At 35.0% G+C, this 19,033-nt stretch overlaps 1 protein-coding gene and 1 pseudogene across 10 annotated transcripts in view; one reads left to right on the top strand and one right to left on the bottom strand.

Annotated features, from left to right (window-relative positions):
- The window catches only part of RICTOR (RPTOR independent companion of MTOR complex 2), a 129,282-nt gene that overhangs the window by 37,718 nt on the left and 72,531 nt on the right, over positions 1 to 19,033 (top strand). For 6 of the 10 annotated variants that reach the window (XM_023216482.3, XM_023216480.3, XM_023216481.3 and 3 more), the window contains one exon: positions 10,348 to 10,445. In XM_023216482.3, the coding sequence (XP_023072250.1) occupies positions 10,348 to 10,445 (98 nt within the window). Of the gene's footprint in view, positions 1 to 7,129; positions 7,212 to 10,347; positions 10,446 to 19,033 lie in introns of all 10 variants that reach the window. The other 4 variants (XM_023216478.2, XM_023216479.2, XM_023216477.2 and 1 more) reach the window with 1 other exon arrangement.
- Positions 8,934 to 9,080, bottom strand: LOC116418761 (annotated as a pseudogene).

The raw sequence follows: 19,033 nt of genomic DNA, 5'->3' as shown, positions 1-19,033 counted from the left end.
ATTGCCAAGACAATCCTAAGTCAAAAGGACAAAGCCGGAGGCGTCACGCTACCTGACTTCAAACTATACTACAAGGCTACAGTAACCAAAACAGCATGGTACTGGTACCAAAACAGAGATATAGACCAATGGAACAGAACGGAGCCTTCAGAAATAATGCCACACATCTACAACCATCTGATCTTTGACAAACCTGACAAAAACAAGAAATGGGGAAAGGATTCCCTATTTAATAAATGGTGCTGGGAAAATTGGCTAGCCATAAGTAGAAAGCTGAAACTGGATCCTTTCCTTACTCCTTATACGAAGATTAATTCAAGATGGATTAGAGACTTAAATGTTAGACCTAATACCATAAAAACCCTAGAAGAAAATCTAGGTAGTACCATTCAGGACATAGGCATGGGCAAGGACTTCATGTCTAAAACACCAAAAGCAATGGCAGCAAAAGCCAAAATTGACAAATGGGATCTAATTAAACTAAAGAGCTTCTGCACAGCAAAAGAAACTACAGTGCCTCTTTAAGGCCATTATCAAGAAGCCTGGTCAGTCATTAACTGTAATAATCGTTGTTTCTGAACAGTTATAGATGATAAATGGAAATATATTTAGACATTTGCTTCAAGATTCGAGTCAGCCTCCAGCCCTTCAAGAAAACGTTTTATAAGTGATTTTAATTAGAAGGAGCTCATGAGTGTGAGAAACCTTGTATGAAGCCTAGAGGAAGAGATAATGAGAGGAACTAAAGCTTCCTTAGGTCCATGCTGCCTGATAGGCCATTATATGCATATCACCCTTCTTTCACACACTCCTTTTATAGTTTCTTTTTCCTTCTTCTCTGTCATCTTGGTGTTTTGCTTCACAGGACTATTGGAAGGGATAATTAGCAATACTTACTGGAGTTAGTACATGACCAGACATGTACTTCATTCTTCGTAAATGTTGGTTGGACCCTCCTCCTCCTGAGTACTGTTAGCAGCAACAACCTGGTCTTAAAAAATGTTTACTCACATATTTATTATTTAATATAGAAAAATAATTCTTGAAAGCCTACTGTGTGGCAGAGACTGTGGTAGGCATTTGAAGATAATTGTAAGCAAGATGTCTTTGTCCTCATAAAGCTTAAAACCCTTCATAGAATCTTGGTTCATGTTATATAATTGTTCACCTGTTTTTTTTTACTGTCCTGTTTGAGAGTGAAAATATTAGAAATTACAGAGCTACACAGATAATGCTCTAGAGTAAATGACATCTCATCCACACTACTGAGAGTTTAGGTAAGAGTGATGGAAAATTAAAGGCTAGGTAAGTGATGGGGTAGTGGATAAGAATTGAGGGATCCTTGAAGTGACCATAAGATGTCGGGGAATATATTCTGAGAATATACTTATGACAACATAGTGGCCTGTTGAGTTATCACCATATTTGGCTTTATTAAATTTGTACTGACTCCTTTAATTTATTATAATTTACTACTCTTGCGTGACTGAAAACATAGTTTCTTTAGGGATTTGTTTGAGGTTTCATTAATAATAGTTTTAGATAGAATTATGTATCAAAAAGCATGTCATATGTTGTATAAGCAAAACAAATTCTACCTGCATATTAAATGATTTCAGGTAATTCAGACTAAACTAAAAGAAAGAGGGTCATAATTTCTAGTATCTTTATGGGTTGAATATTTCTATATGGAATATCTAATGTAATCATTAATATAGCTCTGGAAGGTCATTATTGTTTCTACTTTAAAAACAAATTAATCTTGGATCATGAAAGTAATATACCACTAAAACCCTCATATAATAAAAGTTAATTTAAACAGACTAATGTGTTAAACACTTGCCTGGGCCAGCTGTATAACTTTCACATGATTGCTCCATGAAAATTGGTTATGCTAAACAAATAACTTTTAATTATAGTTATTATTTATTGAGTAGCTGTTATGGGCTAGGCATTGTGCTAAGGAAGTTATATCTCACATTTTGCAAGAGCATTTTTAAAGTAGGTAAATATTTCCACTTTACCTATGAGAAAATGGATGCTCATGAAGTTAAGTAATTTAGCCAAGGCTACATGGTTTGGGGGTGAATAAGCTAGACTTGAATTCAGTTCTTTTTTATACCAAAGGTTTTTTTCCTTTCCATTACTCCCAAGTAGCATGTGCACGCCAGCAGTTTTTGGTCATTAATTTACTATTTGTACATGGACTCAGATTTATTTAAAAATAAATTTTGTGTTGTGTATTTATTGACAGGTAAAGATAACAACAATATAGTTTATTGCAGCAAGTTATAGAGCAGTATATATTGAAGCCAATTTTATATTAATGCTTACACACATATCAACATATCCATATGTGTGTGTACATGTGCACATACACAGAATTGAGCCAAGAAATAAATAAATGAATAATTAGTGAATAATGGTTTATACATTAGTTTTCTCTTGGTGGTCTATGTATTATGTATCTTTGTGTGTATATGTGTGTGTTTAAATATGTAAAGAGTTTTATGCAATCTTTGTTGAGCTGAAATTAACACAAAATAAAATGTACATATTTTAAGTATGCATTTAAGTGCCGTTCAGTAATTATCCACTACTTCCAAACAAGATATAACATATTTTTATCCCCTTCCCTAAACCCCCTTGCCTGTTTCCAATTGGCTACTTTATCTTCCAGCAATCACTGTCTGACTTCTATCATCATAGATTACCTCTGCTTATATTTGCATTGCATACAAATAGAATGATACAATATATATATACTGTTACATGTGGCTTCTTAACATTTTTGAAATTCATCTATGTTGTATGTATGAGTAGTTTGTTTTTTTCTTATTAATATTGTTTTGTTTTTGTTTTAAGAGATTGGGTCTTGCTCTGGCACCCAGGCTGGAGTGCAGTGGCACATTCATAGCTCACTGTAGCCTTGAACACCTGGCCTCAAGGGATCCTCCTGCCTCAGCCTCCCTAGATGCTGAGATTACAGGCATGAGCCACTGCACACAGCTCTATTTTTTTCTTTATTTTTGATGAATATTCCAGTATGTAGATATACTACAATTTGTTTATCCATTTGTTGATGGACATTTGGGTTGTTTCCAATTTGGTTGTTTCCAATTTGGGTTATGAATAAGGCTGCTGTAAATATTCTTGTGCAAGTATATTTGTTGTCATATATTTTTAACTGAGAGTAAAATTACAGAATCATAATATTGACAGATGTATATTGCCAACCATTCTTTAAAGTGATTGTAACATTTCATACTCCTCCAACAGTGTGTAAGAATTCCGGTTGCTCCATAGCCTCTCCAACATTTGATGTTGTCATTCTTCTTGATTTTAGCTATTCTTATATGTGTGTAATGGTACTTCTGTGGTTTTAATTTTCATTTTCCTGTTAATTAATGATGGTAGGCACCTTTTCTCATACTTTTTGGCCTCTTATCCTCTTTTGTTTTCACATCTGTTTAAATCTTTTACCTGTTTTTACATGGGTTATTTTATTGTTGATTTGTAGATGATAGTCATATATTGGTTATTAAAATCTCATCTGATGTTTGTGCTGTGAATGTTTTTTCCCCATTTTGTAGATTTTCTTTTCATTTTCTTAATAGTCTTTTGATGAGCAGAGGATTAGATACTTACGTCAGATAATTAACTTTATACTAATTAAGACTGCTTTCTATTCTGTATACTTAGAAAAATATTCAACATTGATATGTAAACATACTTCTGCAGGATGGAAGTGTTAGTAATTTTTTAAAATTTTATTTGACTTTTTTATTTTTCAAAATGTCTATAAAATAATGTAACATCAGAAGTACTCTAAAAAATAAACTTCAACATAAATACATGTAACTTATGGTGACATTAATATGTAATACTCCGGTGAATACTATATATGTGCCGAGATCGGCCACTGCACTCCAGCCCCGGCCACAGAGCGAGACTCCATCTCAAAAAAAAAAAAACACACATTACACTTACGTTTATTATATTTATTTTAAACTACTTTTTCCATTTTTCCTTATAAAAGCAATGTAAAGAGATTAATTATTTTAATCTAATCACAGCCATGAAGTCTTCATTTTTTTTATTTCCTCTCATTTTGTACTTTTTTTTAATACTCATTTAGAGAAGTTGTAAAATATAGTCCAAGACATAAAAATAAATCATCGGTAATTTTTGCCACCTAAAATTAACTTCTCTGAAAATATTTTTGATGTATATACTTTCCTAATTGCAAGAATCCTTGAATAGCCTTGTATTATCTCCTTTGGGGTAAATTGTTAACCCTATCCCTTTTCAGCTATACTTAAAGTTTTATACAGTCTTCACTTCCAAAAACATATAAGGCAGTGTAAAGTTAAGAAAATATATCTCTTGACATTTTGGTTTCTCTTCTAAATCTGTATTTTGTTTTTCTTAATAATATGCAGTAGCTAGTATGTGAGAGTAATACATTATTTTCTATTTTTTTTGAGACGGAGTTTTGCTCTTGTGGACCAGGCTGGAGTGCAGTGGTGCAATCTCTGCTCACCACAACCTCCGCTTCCCGGGTTCAAGTGATTCTACTCCCTCAGCCTCCCAAGTAGCTGGGATTACAGGCATGCACCACTACGCCCAGCATATTTTGTATTGTTAGCAGAGACGGGGTTTCTCCATGTTGGCCAGGCTGATCTCAAACTCCTGACCTCAGGTAATCCACCCGCCTCTGCCTCCCAAAGTGCTAGGATTACAGGCATGAGCCACCGTGTCCAGCCATACATTATATTTTTAAGTCGTCTATTAAAAACAATACCACAACATATCTACAGTGTCACAAGCAGAATAGGCAACTCCTCGATGGAAGGACAGGAGAAGACAGATCAAATTAAAGATGGTTGAAATCAATTGTATTCAGCTTTACAACTGAAGATATTAAATCACTGGGTATTTAGAATTGCTGCAGTTATTACATTACCTCCAGAGAGATTCATCAGATATACATGTAGTATTTACAGTCTACACAATATGAGGAAAAGAGCCACTGTAATTCTAGTAGTTCTTTTGTATTTTGCTTCCTTCCATTTGAGTAGTTGCCTATCATAGCAAGCTACCTACATTTAATTTTTCCTTTGTTTTGTTTTGTTTTGTTTTGTTTTTGAGACACGGTATGTTGCCCAGGCTGGAGTACAAGTGACATGATCACTGCTCACTGCAGCCTTGACCTCCTGGGCTCAAGCTGTCCTCTCACCTCAGCCTCCTGAGTAGATGGGACTACAGGTGTGAGTAACTGTGTCTGGTTGTTTTTTCCTTTTTTCTCTCATACAGCCATGGTTTTCTAAACTTGAAGGCTTCAGAGAATATCATCTTAGTTAGATTATATCATTTCTGACCTTATACTTTTCACATATTGCTGTTATCAGTAGATAGTTTTAGAGAAGGAAAATTGGACACACTGAGAGTAGGAAGAAATAGAGACAGGTAAACCTCTCTTTAAATTTCTTTTGCTATTTCCATATCTATTCATTCTATCCCCCTTATAAAAACCATGTCAGTCAGCTTGCTCACCACTGTAAGTGTTGACACTCTAAGGGGTTGACATACTGCAGCTCGAGAGCTAAGTTTGTTTTATTGGAGCAGTGCAATGAACGGAATGTTTGTGTCATTCAAAAATTAATATGTCAAAATCTTAACCCGTAATGTATTGATATTAGGAGGTGGGGCCTCTAGGAGGTAATTAGGTTATAAGCGTGAAGCCCTCACCAATGGAATTAGTGCCCTTATAAAAGGGACCCCAGGGAGCCCTCTAGCCCCTTTCCCCACCATGTGAGGTGATGGTGAGAAATTGGCAGTCTGCAACCTGAAAGAGGAACCAGGACCTGACCATGCTGGCACCCTGATCTTGGACTTGGAGCCTCCAGAACTGTGAGACATAAGCTTCTGTTGTTGAATAAGCCGTTTGGTCTCCATTACTTAGTTTTATAGTATACTGAACTGACTAATACACATGAAAAGTCAATTTTCTACACTTGCTTTCTGATGTAAAGCTTTAGAGTTGCATAGCTTCAACAGAGACTTATGGCCTGCAAAGCCTAAAATACTTTATCTGGTTCTTTACAGAGAATGTTTTTCAGTCCCTGGTCTAGCAGAAAGAAGAAAGCAGAGATTTCTCATTTTATTACCAGGGAAACTTAACCTGTTATTTCAAGTTAGAAAGTTCCTCAGAGCAGCATTGTACCACATGAATGTTAGATAGTAATTCAGTGTCTAAAATGGTCCTAATACTGTTTTAATTGATCTGGGAAGCCAAATACTGTCTGGGAGGTGGAGGTTCTTGGTAATTATATAAAGGAGAAAGCTTTGAGGAGGAGAAGGAAGGAGAAAGGCTGGTTCATTTTGGTTTGAGTTAAGAAGGATAACATCTTCATTAGGCAAACATTTGACTCATTGTTGAGTTACCACCACCTGTGAATTTTAAAATTATGTACGTACAGTTTGTTGTCATCAGTTTTCTTCCACGTCTATGTGAGATACATTAGAGAGGGAGTTGTCTTGTTTATTGCTATATTTCCAGTACCTAAAACAGTACCTGATCGTAATAGCTATTCAGTTAATACTTGTTGAATGAATACACTTAGATGCAAGATTTTGCTTTGTAACAAGATTGTGGTTTTAAAAAAATGTCTGCAATCAGTTTGTACCCAGAAAATAGGCTGTATTTAAAAATTTGTAAACCTTTGTAAGGAATCTATCTTTTCAGACTAATCATCCTAACTGTTAGATCATTAGGTAGCAGTAACTATATTGTCACAAGTAACTCTTACTATTTGCTGCCTGACAAGCTAATGATAAATTGAAGTAAAATGTTTAGATTATACATTTCCATTAGATGCATTTCACACTAGCTGCTATGAACCTCAACCCTGACTTTGCAAACTACCATAGGTCCTAAAGTATCTAAAGCGTTGTTATAAAATATTTATGAACTTCTCAAATATAGTTAAGTCATGTTAATGCCATTGACTTGCTTATAATTTTTCTCCTACAGTCTTTTCAAACAGATACAATTTATAGTAGTGAAAAGATATGACTAAATACTAACAGTGACCTATTCATGGCCCCTTGTAATTCTTTTTAATAGATCCAGTCTCACTCAGTGATGGATCATTCGACTTTCAAAATAACTCCCCAGAATCACTAAGTATAAAGACATATGCTAAACCGTAAGTCTCCAGCCCCTGAGCCTGGACTGGTACAGGTCTGTGGTTTGCTAGGCACCGGGCTGCACAGCAGGCGGTGAGCAGTGGGGGAGTGAGCATTACTGCCAGAGCTCCATCTCCTGTTAGATCAGCAGCAGCATTAGATAATTAATAGGAGCACAAACCCTATTGTGAACTGCACATGTGAGGGAGCTAGGTTATGCCCTCCTTAGGAGAATCTAATGTCTGGTGATTTGAGGTGAAACAGTTTCATCCCAAAACCATCCCCACCCCGGGTCCATGGAAAAATTGTTTTCCACAGAAGCTGTCCCTGGTGTCCAGAAGGTTGGGGACTGCCACGCTAAATCACTTAAGATTGAATTTTATTTACATTAAAAATAATTTCGTCTGTCATGAAAATCAAATGACTGATCTCAGCATATAGCAACTTCAAAGCAATTGGAAATAGCTAAGTAGTGTACTTAGTGCTTTGACACCACATTTGTTGTCATAGACAACACCCTGTATAAAAGAATGGAGTAAGGTAGGCAGACACAAGCTAAATTTAAACAGGACAATGCAAACAGTTTCATTTGGTGAGGAAAACACTAATTCAAAACAAACAGTTCCTTGAGTTTGTGTTAACAGATAAGTCTCAAAGGAAGTCATAATGGCTCTTAAACTAAAATATCGAAAACTTGATAATGTATTTTAAAAATTGTGCTTTTGTTTTTATTTAAATAGGATGGCGAAGATTTTAATAGTTTATAGCCATCTAAAGAAATTGACATTGTATTCCAGAGGTGGCAAACTACTGCCTATAAGACCATATCTGGCCCATGGCTTGTTTCTGTAAAGTATATTTTTAAAGCATTTTTTTCGTTACGTTAAAGATGTTGCTTCACTATCTTCTGTTTGGACAATAAATCCGTTGTTATCCTTTTTTGTTTTTTGTTTTTTTGCTTTATGTAACTTTTTGTTGTTGTTAATCTGGCTACTTTTAAGATTTTTCTGTATCAGTTGTTTTGAGCAATTTGTAATCTGCCTAGGTCTAGTTTTCTTGGCTTGTTTTTGTAAAGCAAGTATTTTTTTTCTTTCATTACTTTAAAGATGTTGCTTCACTGTCTTCTGTTTTGTCCTGTTTTGGATAAGAAATCCGCTGTTATCTTTTTTTTTTTTTTGGCTTTTCTTTTCTCTGTGTAACTTCTTTTTTTTTTTTAAAAAATCTGGCTACTCTTAAAATTATCTCCGTCAGTGGTTTTGAGCAATTTGATTATAATCTGCCTAGGTCTAAAAGTTTTCTGCATGTTTCTTATGATTGGGGCTTGTTGAGCATTATACTGGTTTATTGTTTTCATCAAATTTGGAAAGTTTTCATCCATCATTTTTTTCTTTTTTTGCAAAGAAGACTTTATTAGGTGCTTTCTCTCTCTCACGAGGATTTGGGTCCTTCCAGGTGAAACTCCAAATTACTAGACACTACACTGCTTCCTTCAGTTGCAGCAAGTTTATCCCACAGTGGGTACTCAGGAAAGCATCTTGAGGGTGAATGGGTTTCCGGCCATTCATGGTTAAGTTTGTCTGATGCTTTTGTTAGTTAAGAGGTTCCTGTGTCATTTCTTAGAAGCAGTTTTGTGTCTCCCTCCATATAGTCCACCACCTGGCTGCACCCCACCTCCATCTGTCCCCCAGCTACCAGGTAATAGTGAATGATTCAGAAGGTGCTGCTCTGGGGCAGCCAGGCCTTTAGCTGCAACACAGAACAATGAACAGCAATTTCCAGCTCCCCCCATGGGTCTGATGCAAGGGCATTTTGATGGCCTAGTTGCACAGGATAGAGCAGTACGACAGCAGAAACACCACTGGCAGCACCTGGCAGGTGACAGGAGCCATGTTTGCAAGAGGCCTGGGCAGGCTGGGTGGCCTTTATCCATCATTTCTTCAAGTAATTGCTCTGTTCCCTCAATTCTTTCTTTCCTTTGGGGTTTCCAGTTACATATATGTTAAGCATCTTAAAGTTCCACAGCTCACTGGTGGGGTTACATCCCAATACATCCATTGTAAGTGCAAAATGTCTTAAGTCAAAAATGCATTTAATGTGCCTAACCTACCAAACATCTTACTTTAGCCTAGCCTACCTTGAGTATACTCAGAACACTTACATTAACCTATAGTTGGGCAAAACTATCTCACACAAAGCCTATATTATAAGATGTATATTTCATGCAGTATATTGAGTACTATACTGAAAAACAGTGGTTTTATGGGTTCTTGAAGTATAGTTTCTACTGAATGTGTATTGCTTTGGCACCATGTAAAGTTGAAAAATTAAGTCTAACAGTTGTAAGTCACGGACCATCTATATATTTTATCTAATTTTTTGGTTTACTCAAATGCGGACAGTATGTTTGGTCCCTTTTACTACATTGTAGCCTTGTTATCAAACAGCTATCAAGTGAACGTTATGATGTTGAGATTTTTCTTAGTCTGTTTTATGCTACTGTAACAGAGTATCTGAGACTGGGAAATTTATAAAATACAGAGATTTATTTCTCACAGTTCTGGAGGCAGGGAAGTCTGAGGTCAAGGGGCCTTTATCTAGTAAGTGCCTTCTTGCCATGTCATCCTATGTTGGAAGGTTAAGAGAGCACTGGAGGTGGGGTGAGGGGAGACATGCTTGTGAGAGCAAGAGCACAAGCAAGGTGGGGGTGGTACATGCAAGAGGGAGCCAAAAGCTTTTATAACAAACCCACTCTCATGATAGCCCACTTCCTCCTCAACAATCCATTCATGGGGCCAGAGCCTTCATAACCTAATCACCTCTTAAAGGTCCCACTTCTCAACACTTTGCATTAGTGGTTAAGTTTCCAACACAACTTTGGGGGAACACATTCAAATAATAGCAATATTTAAGATTTTGTGGTTGAGTAATTCCAGGCAGTGATACAGAGCTGGACCATGGGTATAGGGGAGTAGAGATGTGAAGTTAATTTGATTCATCACAGAGACTTTGAAGTCATTTAAATTAATAGATTTGGGGTGGAGGGTAACACTTTAAACCAAGAGCCAAAGTTGTGAAGTTTTAATACTGCATGTTTTATGTGTTTCAGCAGGAAAATACTCATAAAATTATGTTAAATTGTCTTGTCTTTCCTTCTAGAACCTTCTGATAACTTAAGAGAGATTCTCCAAAATGTGGCCAGATTGCAAGGAGTATCAAATATGAGAAAGCTAGGCCATCTAAATAACTTTACTAAGGTAAGTAACTTGAATTTTTATTATTATCTAAAATTCTTTGTTCCTTACCACACTTACTAAATATTTCTTGACCATAATTAAATACAAATTATTGTGTATTCACTCAGCATTAATGCTTTTCTTTCCTGCTTCTCATGGATTTTGTCCTGTGTATCTTAAACTTAAAAATGTATTTGTGTAATGGAATCATTATATCTTTGTTATAATCATTATATCATTATATCTTTGTCATTATATCTTTGTTATAAATGAACCAATCATTTGGTAGGTTCAGAAAAGAATAAAATCACTGAGAAATTTACAGTTCAACCTTTTATTCACATAAGGATGCATTTCTTTTGCCTTCTACTCATTTTACTTGATAATATATGATACAGGCATACATTGGAGATATTGTAGGTGTGATTCTAAACCACTGCAATAAAGTGAATGCTGTAATAAAGCAAGTCACGAGTTTTTTGGTTTCCCAGTGAGTGTAAAAAGTTATGTTTATACTATAGTGTAGTCTGTTAAGTGTGCAATAGCATTATGTTTAAAAAAAGTATGTACCTTAATTTAAAAATACTGATTAAAAAATATAGTCATCTGAGCCGTCAGCAAATTGTGGGATTTTTTTTTGTTGGTGGAGGAACTTGCATCAATGTCAATGGCTGCTGCCTTATCAGAGTAGTGGTTGCTGAAGGTTGAGGTGACTGTAGTGATTTCTTAAAATAAGACAGCAATGAAGTTTGCCACATTGACTCTTTCTCTCGTGAAAGATTTCTCTGTAGCATGCAATGCTGTTTGATAGCATTTTTCTTTCAAAATTGGAGTTAGTCCTCTCAAACCCTGCCACTGCTGTATCAACTAAGTTTCTGTAATATTCTGAATTATTTGTTGTCATTTCAACAGTGTTCACAGCATCTTCACCAGGAATAGATTTCATGAAACCCTGTTTTTGCTCATCCATAAGAGGGAACTCTTTATCCATTAAAGCTTTTTCATGAGATTGCAGCAGTTCAGTCGCGTCTTCAGGCTCCCACTCTAATTCTAGTTCTCTTGCTATTTCTCCCACGTCTGCAGTGACTCCTTCCACTGACACCTTGAATGCCTCAAAGTCATCCATGAGTATTGGAATAAACTTCTTCCAAATTCCTGTTAGTGTTGAGATTTTGATTTCCTCCCATGAATCAGGAATGTTCTTAATGGCATCTGGAATGATGAATCCTTTCCAGAAGGTTTTCAATTTACTTTGACCAGATCCATCAGAGGAATCACTATCTGTGTGTGTTACTACTATCTATTGTAGTGTTACAAAATGTATTTCATTAAAATAAGACTTGAAAATCAAAATTATTCCCCAATTCCCCGATTCATGGGCTGCAGAATGGATGTTGTGTTAGCAAGCATGAAAACAACATTAATCTCCTTGTGACTATCAGCTCTTGGGTGACTAGGTGCATTGTCAATGAGCAGTAATATTTTGAAAGAAATCTTTTTTTTTTTTTTTTCTGAGCAATAGCAAATACTGTTTTCTCAACAGTTTGTTTAAAATATTTAGTAAACCATGCTGTAAACAGATGTGCTGTCATCCAGGCCTTGTTCCATTTGTAAAGCACAGACAAAGCAGCTTTAGCGTAATTCTTAAGATCTCTAGGATTTTCAGAATAGTAAATGATCATTGGGTTCAGTATAAAGTCACAAGCTGCATTAGCCCCAGACATGAGTCAGCCTGTCTTTTAAAGCTTTGAAGCCAGACATTGACTTCTCTTTAGCTATGAAACTTCTCGATGGCATCTTCTTCCAGTTGAAGATTGTTTCATCTGCATTGAAAATCTGTTGTTAGTATAGCTACCTTGGTCAGTGATCTTAGCTGTGTCTGCTGAATAACTTGTTGCAGCTTTTGTATCAGCACCTACTGCTTTACCTTGCCATTTTATGTTATGGGGATGGGTTCTTTCCTTTAACCTCATGAACCATTCACACTTTTCTTCTGCAGCTTCCTCACCTCTGTCAGCCTTCATAACATTTAAGAGAGTTAGGGCCTTGCTTGCTCTGGGTTAGGCTTTAGTTTAAGGGAATGTTGGTAGCCAGTTTAATCTTCTATCTGGACCACTAAACTTTCTATCAGCAGTAAGTCTGTTTTGCCTTCATATTATTTGTGTGTTCATTGGAGTAGTACTTTTAATTTTCTTCAAGAACTTTTCCTTTGCATTCACAACTTGGCTACCTATTTGTCACAAGAGGCCTCTCTGGACTTTCTTCACTAAGCTCAATCTTTAACTTGTGATTTAAAGTGAGAGATGGTTGACTCTCCTTTTTACTTGAACACTTAGAGGCCATTGTAGTGTTATTAATTTGCCCAATTTTACTAAGTATTGTGTCTGAGGAAATAGGCCCAAGGAGAGAGAGAGAGAGACAGGAACAGCCAGTTGGTGGAGCAGTTGGAACACGTATTTATTAAGTTCATCGTCCTATATGGGTCCAGTTCATCTTGCCCCAAAACAATGATAATAGTTACATTGAGGATCACTGATCATAGATCACCCTAACAGATAGTAATAATAATGAAAACATTTTTAGTATTGTAAGAATTGCCAAAATGTGACAGATGCACAAAGTGAGCTCGTGCGTTTGGAAAAATGGCACCAATGAACTTGCTTGATGCAGGTTTGCCACAAACCTTCAATGTGTAAAAAACACAGCATCTGTGAAGCTCAATAAAATGAAGTGTGCTTGTAAGTATTCGTATTTAACTACATATGTGTGCCATATTTAATAAATATAGCCATAAATCCAAAGAACTATATTATAACTTTCTCTTTTCCTGATGTTGCATCCCCATTATTTGGATCTAAATTAGAGCCCAAATTGTAGGGGCCCTGGTCCCAAATAAACATTGATTTGATCTCTAATAGCAGCCCAGAATTCTTGAGTTTGATGATTGGATTGGTATATTTCTCAGCCTTGTAATGCTGGACAGCCAATTCATGCAAACACTAAAATGCCTGCTATTTTGGGAGATACCCTAAAATAGAAAACAGAATGGGTCTTTGGGATAATGTTCCCCCCACCTTTTAGTATATCAAATGTAAATTGTTTTTGATGAAAGAATTATTTTATGTTTTAACCCTTTGCTACTGAAAATATCCACAGTTCATTGGTATTGGTATTGCCTTGAAGCTTGTTTGAAAATGTGCTATTTTAGCCCCACCCCAGACCTACTAAATCAGGATCTACAGTTCAGTAAAGAGTCTCAGGCAAATATATGTGTACATTCAAGTTTGAGATGCACTGTTTTAACCCTTCCAAATATTCTTTAAGTAATTGAACTGTGACTTGGATTTGATTTTTATTTCATAGAAATAGAAGGGGATGAGAATATAGTCACTGTGGAATACAATTTTTTTATGTAGTATACTGCAATAAATATAGGGTGAGTTTTTTTCTATAACTAGGGAAGTGAGCACATAGGCATTTATTTTTCCTTAGTGAAGTTTTAAAATATTCTGGCTCTTTTTTAATATATAAGAGATGAGAAAATGATTTTATATGAGGGATGAGAAAGTCATTTAAAAAAAAAAAAACTTTTAAAAATATTGAATAGGTACTGGAGAATGGGCTTTCAGAAATATGTTTTTGTATTTTGTAGTGTGAGTGAATGTAATGAAAATCTTCAAACATCTTTCTTCAACATGGTGGTGAGATAATGTCACATCTTTAAGACCCCAGCATTGTTCCAAGGTTGCAAAATGCATCTTTTAGTTTCATTGTGTTTTATTAAATTTTACAATTTTATTTCACCAATCTTCACTTAATTCAAATAAGCCTCAATTGCTTAGTTTTAACCATTAAAAACAATTATAACAGAGGTCTGTGTCCTGTTTGCAATTATGATTGCTGTTATAACCAAGTTTGGACACCTTGATATATAGTTCCACATCCCTTGCCAACTAGGATTCTGAAAGTTGGGGATGGAGGTAAAAATGGCAGTAATTCCTGTTATTTTACTTTGTTACCAGCATGGGTCCTACAGCAATCTTAAAAATCTAGAATAGTGTTGCCTAATAGAAATATAATGTGAGCCACATATGTAATTTTAAATTTCCTAGTAGCCACACTAAAACAGTAAAAAGAAACATGACATTAATTTTTAATATTTTTATTAAGCTAGTATATCTAAAACATTATCATTTGATGTAATTAGTATAAAACATTATTAAATATTATTTTACTGTTTTTTCATACTAAAATTTTGAAAGCAAGTTTATAAGACTAGCCACATTTCCAGTGCTTATAGCCACTTGCGACTAGTAGCTAGTAACCACATTGGACAGTGAAGATACACAGCTTTTTGGAACAGGAGTGGCTTAAAAGCCTTCATTTCTAGGAATCTGTTGAACACCTCTTATTCTCCCTTCTCATTTATTTCTGTCTGGGTCCCAGGTTCTCTTGCATTAGGATTAGTTCCCCTTTTTTCTTTATTCTTCTCTCTCCAGTTTCCTTGTTTTCTGTCGGTCTAAATTTCCCCCACAGTATTTCACTAAGTTATTCACTCCACCTCCTCTCTCTTTCTTGATTTGTGCTCCCCCACTCTCTTCTGCCTTTAGTCCTTCTCATCCCTTCTCTACTTCTTCCTTTTTCCCCTCTTCATCTTCTCACTCTTCTTTCTTCACCCTTCCTTGTCACCTTTCTCGTCCTCCATCTTTTCTCAGTCCCTTCACCCCCTTTTCTGTTCACCCCTCCTTCCTTTTCTCTGTTGTACCACTGTAGAGTATGCAGTGATATATCTCTGTAATGGAGGCTCTAAACTTTTGTACTTTTTATAGTCTTGTTTGTTTTTTGTTTTACCATATCCTTTAAAAAATGATTTTCATATATCCCTCTGGCCTTGGTGCAAGCTTTGCAGCAGCCCCTTTCTTTGCTATGTTGCTATGATTTTAAAATCCTGATAGCCAAACTTACTAGAATTTGTTCTAAGAGTGAGTACGCCCTGAGTCACAATCTTAGAGGCTATCCTCTGAATAGAGTCCATGAACTTTGGACTTGATAAAATCTATTTTGACTGCTTAGTGATGTGCTGGGAAAAGCTTGAGCTTTAGATCAAACAGATGGAGACTTGCAGCACAACTGTGATTAACTGTCAGGGCAATCTTAGGCAGATTTCTTTACTCAGAGGTAATCTTGCTTTCTATAGAGGCAAGATCTCAGTCTAGTGCTGGCACATAATATGTGCTCTGTAATAGGCGGTGCCTTGATTCAACCTCATGTTTGGTTTTTGTGTTTTTTTGTTCTTTTTGTCACCTCTCTAGTTTTTTAGCTGACTATAAGATGGTGAGTCTGCTTAATAGTTTGAGTTGTCAATTGGTAAACTATTACTGTAAATCAGGGTTCTTCAATGCTGGCGTTACTAACAAATTGAGCCAGATTATTATTTGTTTTGAGAAGCTGCTGTGTGTATTTTAGGGTGTTCAGCATTGTCCTTGGCCTCTACCCACTAGATGCCAGTAGCACCCCCGCCCCAAACCAGTTGTGACAAGCAGAAATGTCTCCAGATATTGCCAAATGTTCCCTGGGAGACAAAATTGCCCCCCATTAAGGACCATTTCTGTAAATAAATCTGTGTGGAGATTTTATTACAAAATTTTTATTCAAATATGCAGCACAGAATAAACACTGAATTTAATTGTACTGTGTCTTGAATTCCATTTGTTAGAGACCTGAGTTTATAAATATTTAGGTAACTAGTATTCCTATGAAACCTGCAAATTCATTCATTTGCTTATTGAGTAAAATTTAGGAATTCTCAGAAATTTCTAAGAATAGCTCTATAGAATAAGAAAATAAGAAAAATAATTATGCTATCAGGACTAGTGGAGTTTGTTTGCCACCCTCTTCTGTGTTTCCATTTAGTTGATAGATATACCTACTAAATTTTATCTGTTTTATTATTTATTGTGGGTTGCTCTGTTATTAAACCGAGTTTCTCAAACACAAAAAAATACATAGTGTTTATTTTTCCACCCTCATATCCCTCTCTGCTCCAAAGTGTGTCACATAATATGTGTTTAATTAATGGTATTAGATTGGGAAGATGATGCATTTTAAATATGAGTTTTTATTTTTACTGGCATTTGTTTTGTTATTAAGTATAAGCCTGTTAGGATTAATTTATCTTACTAGAACAGTGACATTAAAATGTTGTATAGGGTGAACTTCAGCTTCAAAACTAAACCTCCTTTTAAGGTATAAAGAAAGGGAGCTTAGTGATGTGATCCTTTAACCATGTGAATGTCACACACCCATGCTTGCCTTCTGACATCATCTCACTGGATAAAGTAATGTGTATAACAGACTGCTGATGAATATAATATTAGTATTCTATTTTTAAAACTGACAACATGCTCATAATCTAAAGACCTGCTTTTTAAAGATGAAAATATTTCAACTCTTTCGTATCTTAAAAGTTCTCCTTTCCTATACTTAATCTCATATATTTACATTAAAAGAAGCTTTAAAGGAATATTTATTTTGTTCTGCTTTTTAAAAACTTTAAGGTGTAAGCTGAGTATAAAAAAACTAAAATGGTACAGAAGAATATATGATAAAAAGTGAAACTCTTCCCTTTCATACCCTTCCCACCCACCTCCCTGTTCTGACAGAAATACCACTCTCCAGTGGTAACCACTAGAAAGTATTTATCCTTTTCTGGCATAATTATAAATATAAATGTGTGTGTGTATTTTCTTGGGAATTGTGATATTTAAATGAGCTAAACAAAATGAAGAGTTTACTATTGTGCTCAGTTTATTTGCCATTTATTATACAGTTATACATCATTTATTTACCATTATTACCCAGGATATGTTCAAGGAATGTATCGTTAGGTGATTTCATAGTTTTGTGAACATCATAGAATGTACTTACACAATCATTGATGGTGTAGTGTACTACATGTCCAGGCTATATGGTATAGTCTGTTGCTCTTAGGCTATGAACCTGTAAAGCATATTACTGTACTGAATACTGTAGGCAGTTGTAACATAATGGTAAGTGTCTAAACATAGAAAAGATACAGTAAAAATATAGTATTATAATCTTATGGTACCATAGTCATACATGTGATCCATCATTGACTGAAAAGTCGTTATGCAGTGCATGACTGTAGATGTATATGCAAAAAGGTATTTTTTAAATGAGAATGTGATATATGTGTATATAAATGTGTATGTGTGTATATATATCTGTGTATGTATACATATACTGACTTGCAGTTTGCTGCTTTCCACATCCCAGTATATCATAGGATGCTTTCCTTTTCTATACGTATCAATCTACTTTTTTTTGTAGCTGTGTGTGTGTGTGTTTATGTCTAAACTGCCATGTGAAAGACTGCTATGGAATTCTAATATGTGAGATAACATTTTTTAAAATTAGGGTTGTTATTTCTTTTGCTTATTTGGAAGAACTATTTAACTTTCAAAGTAATACAAGTAAAATGGGAGTAGCATTTAGAACTACTTAGTTTTAACTAGTCATTACATTTTTAAAAATTTGATCATTTTAATAAACATAGACAAATTTTTAATACTTGGAGATAATTTACAGTTCTGTTGTAATCTTTGTTAGAATATAATTATTTATAGCCCTTTTTGAATGTTTTAGTATTTGTGTAAGAAAGTCATATAGATTTATTATAACAAATAACAGATTGATTTAACTGAGGATGGATGTGGATTTTAGTAGGCAAACTAGTGACATTATCAAAATCTTTAACCCATCTTAAAATAAGATTTGTATAATAGTATTTGTTTTGCTTGTATAAAAATGTTAAGTTTAACATGTTATACTCATAAAATAATTGTGGACTTAAGATACTGAATGTTTAACTTGATTATAAGTAACAAAGGAAACTTAATTCATCTTAGCTAAAATATAAACAAGTTACTTGTGTACATAATTGGGAATATCAAATGTTGGATCCTAATTTCAGACAAGACAACCCAGGGGTTGAAACACTGTCAGTTACATGCTGCCACTCTGTTTTTCATTCCTATTTTCTTTCAGGTTGTCTTCGTTCTCAGGTAAACACTTTCCATAGGACTAAGACAAGATACATCATCCTTAATACTTCTAGTCTTGAAAAGCAGAGAGTACCCTCTCTTAACATCTTTGTATATGAACTCTGATGTTATTTGGTCATGTTTAGCTAGGCGTTGTGACCGATAGCCAATTAAAAAAATGCATAGATGGCATGGGAAGTGCCAAACCCAATGAAAAGTGTGATGTCTAATAATTCAGCATTTTATGTGACTGTTAACGCTAATTCTTACACTTTGTAATATCTTTAACAATTTCTAAACATAGTCAATGATTTGTTCATAATATATAATAACAAGCCTATGAAATAGGGTAGACAGAATTACATTTTAATGACTTACATTAATATAGGAGATAGGATGTCACCAGTAATGGCTAAAATAGTAGTGACGAAACTGCTACCTAATGGTTGAAGATTAATTAGCAACTCGATTATTAGTAGAGGCTTCACTAATAATTTATAGTTCTGTTGTAATCTTTGTTAGAATATAATTATTTATAGCCCTTTT

The sequence above is a fragment of the Piliocolobus tephrosceles genome, chromosome 4 (genome assembly GCF_002776525.5).
Source record: "Piliocolobus tephrosceles isolate RC106 chromosome 4, ASM277652v3, whole genome shotgun sequence".
In the NCBI taxonomy this organism is placed as follows: Eukaryota; Metazoa; Chordata; class Mammalia; order Primates; family Cercopithecidae; genus Piliocolobus; species Piliocolobus tephrosceles.
Note: the sequence above shows the minus strand (reverse complement) of the source record. Positions and strands in the feature narration are given on the sequence as shown.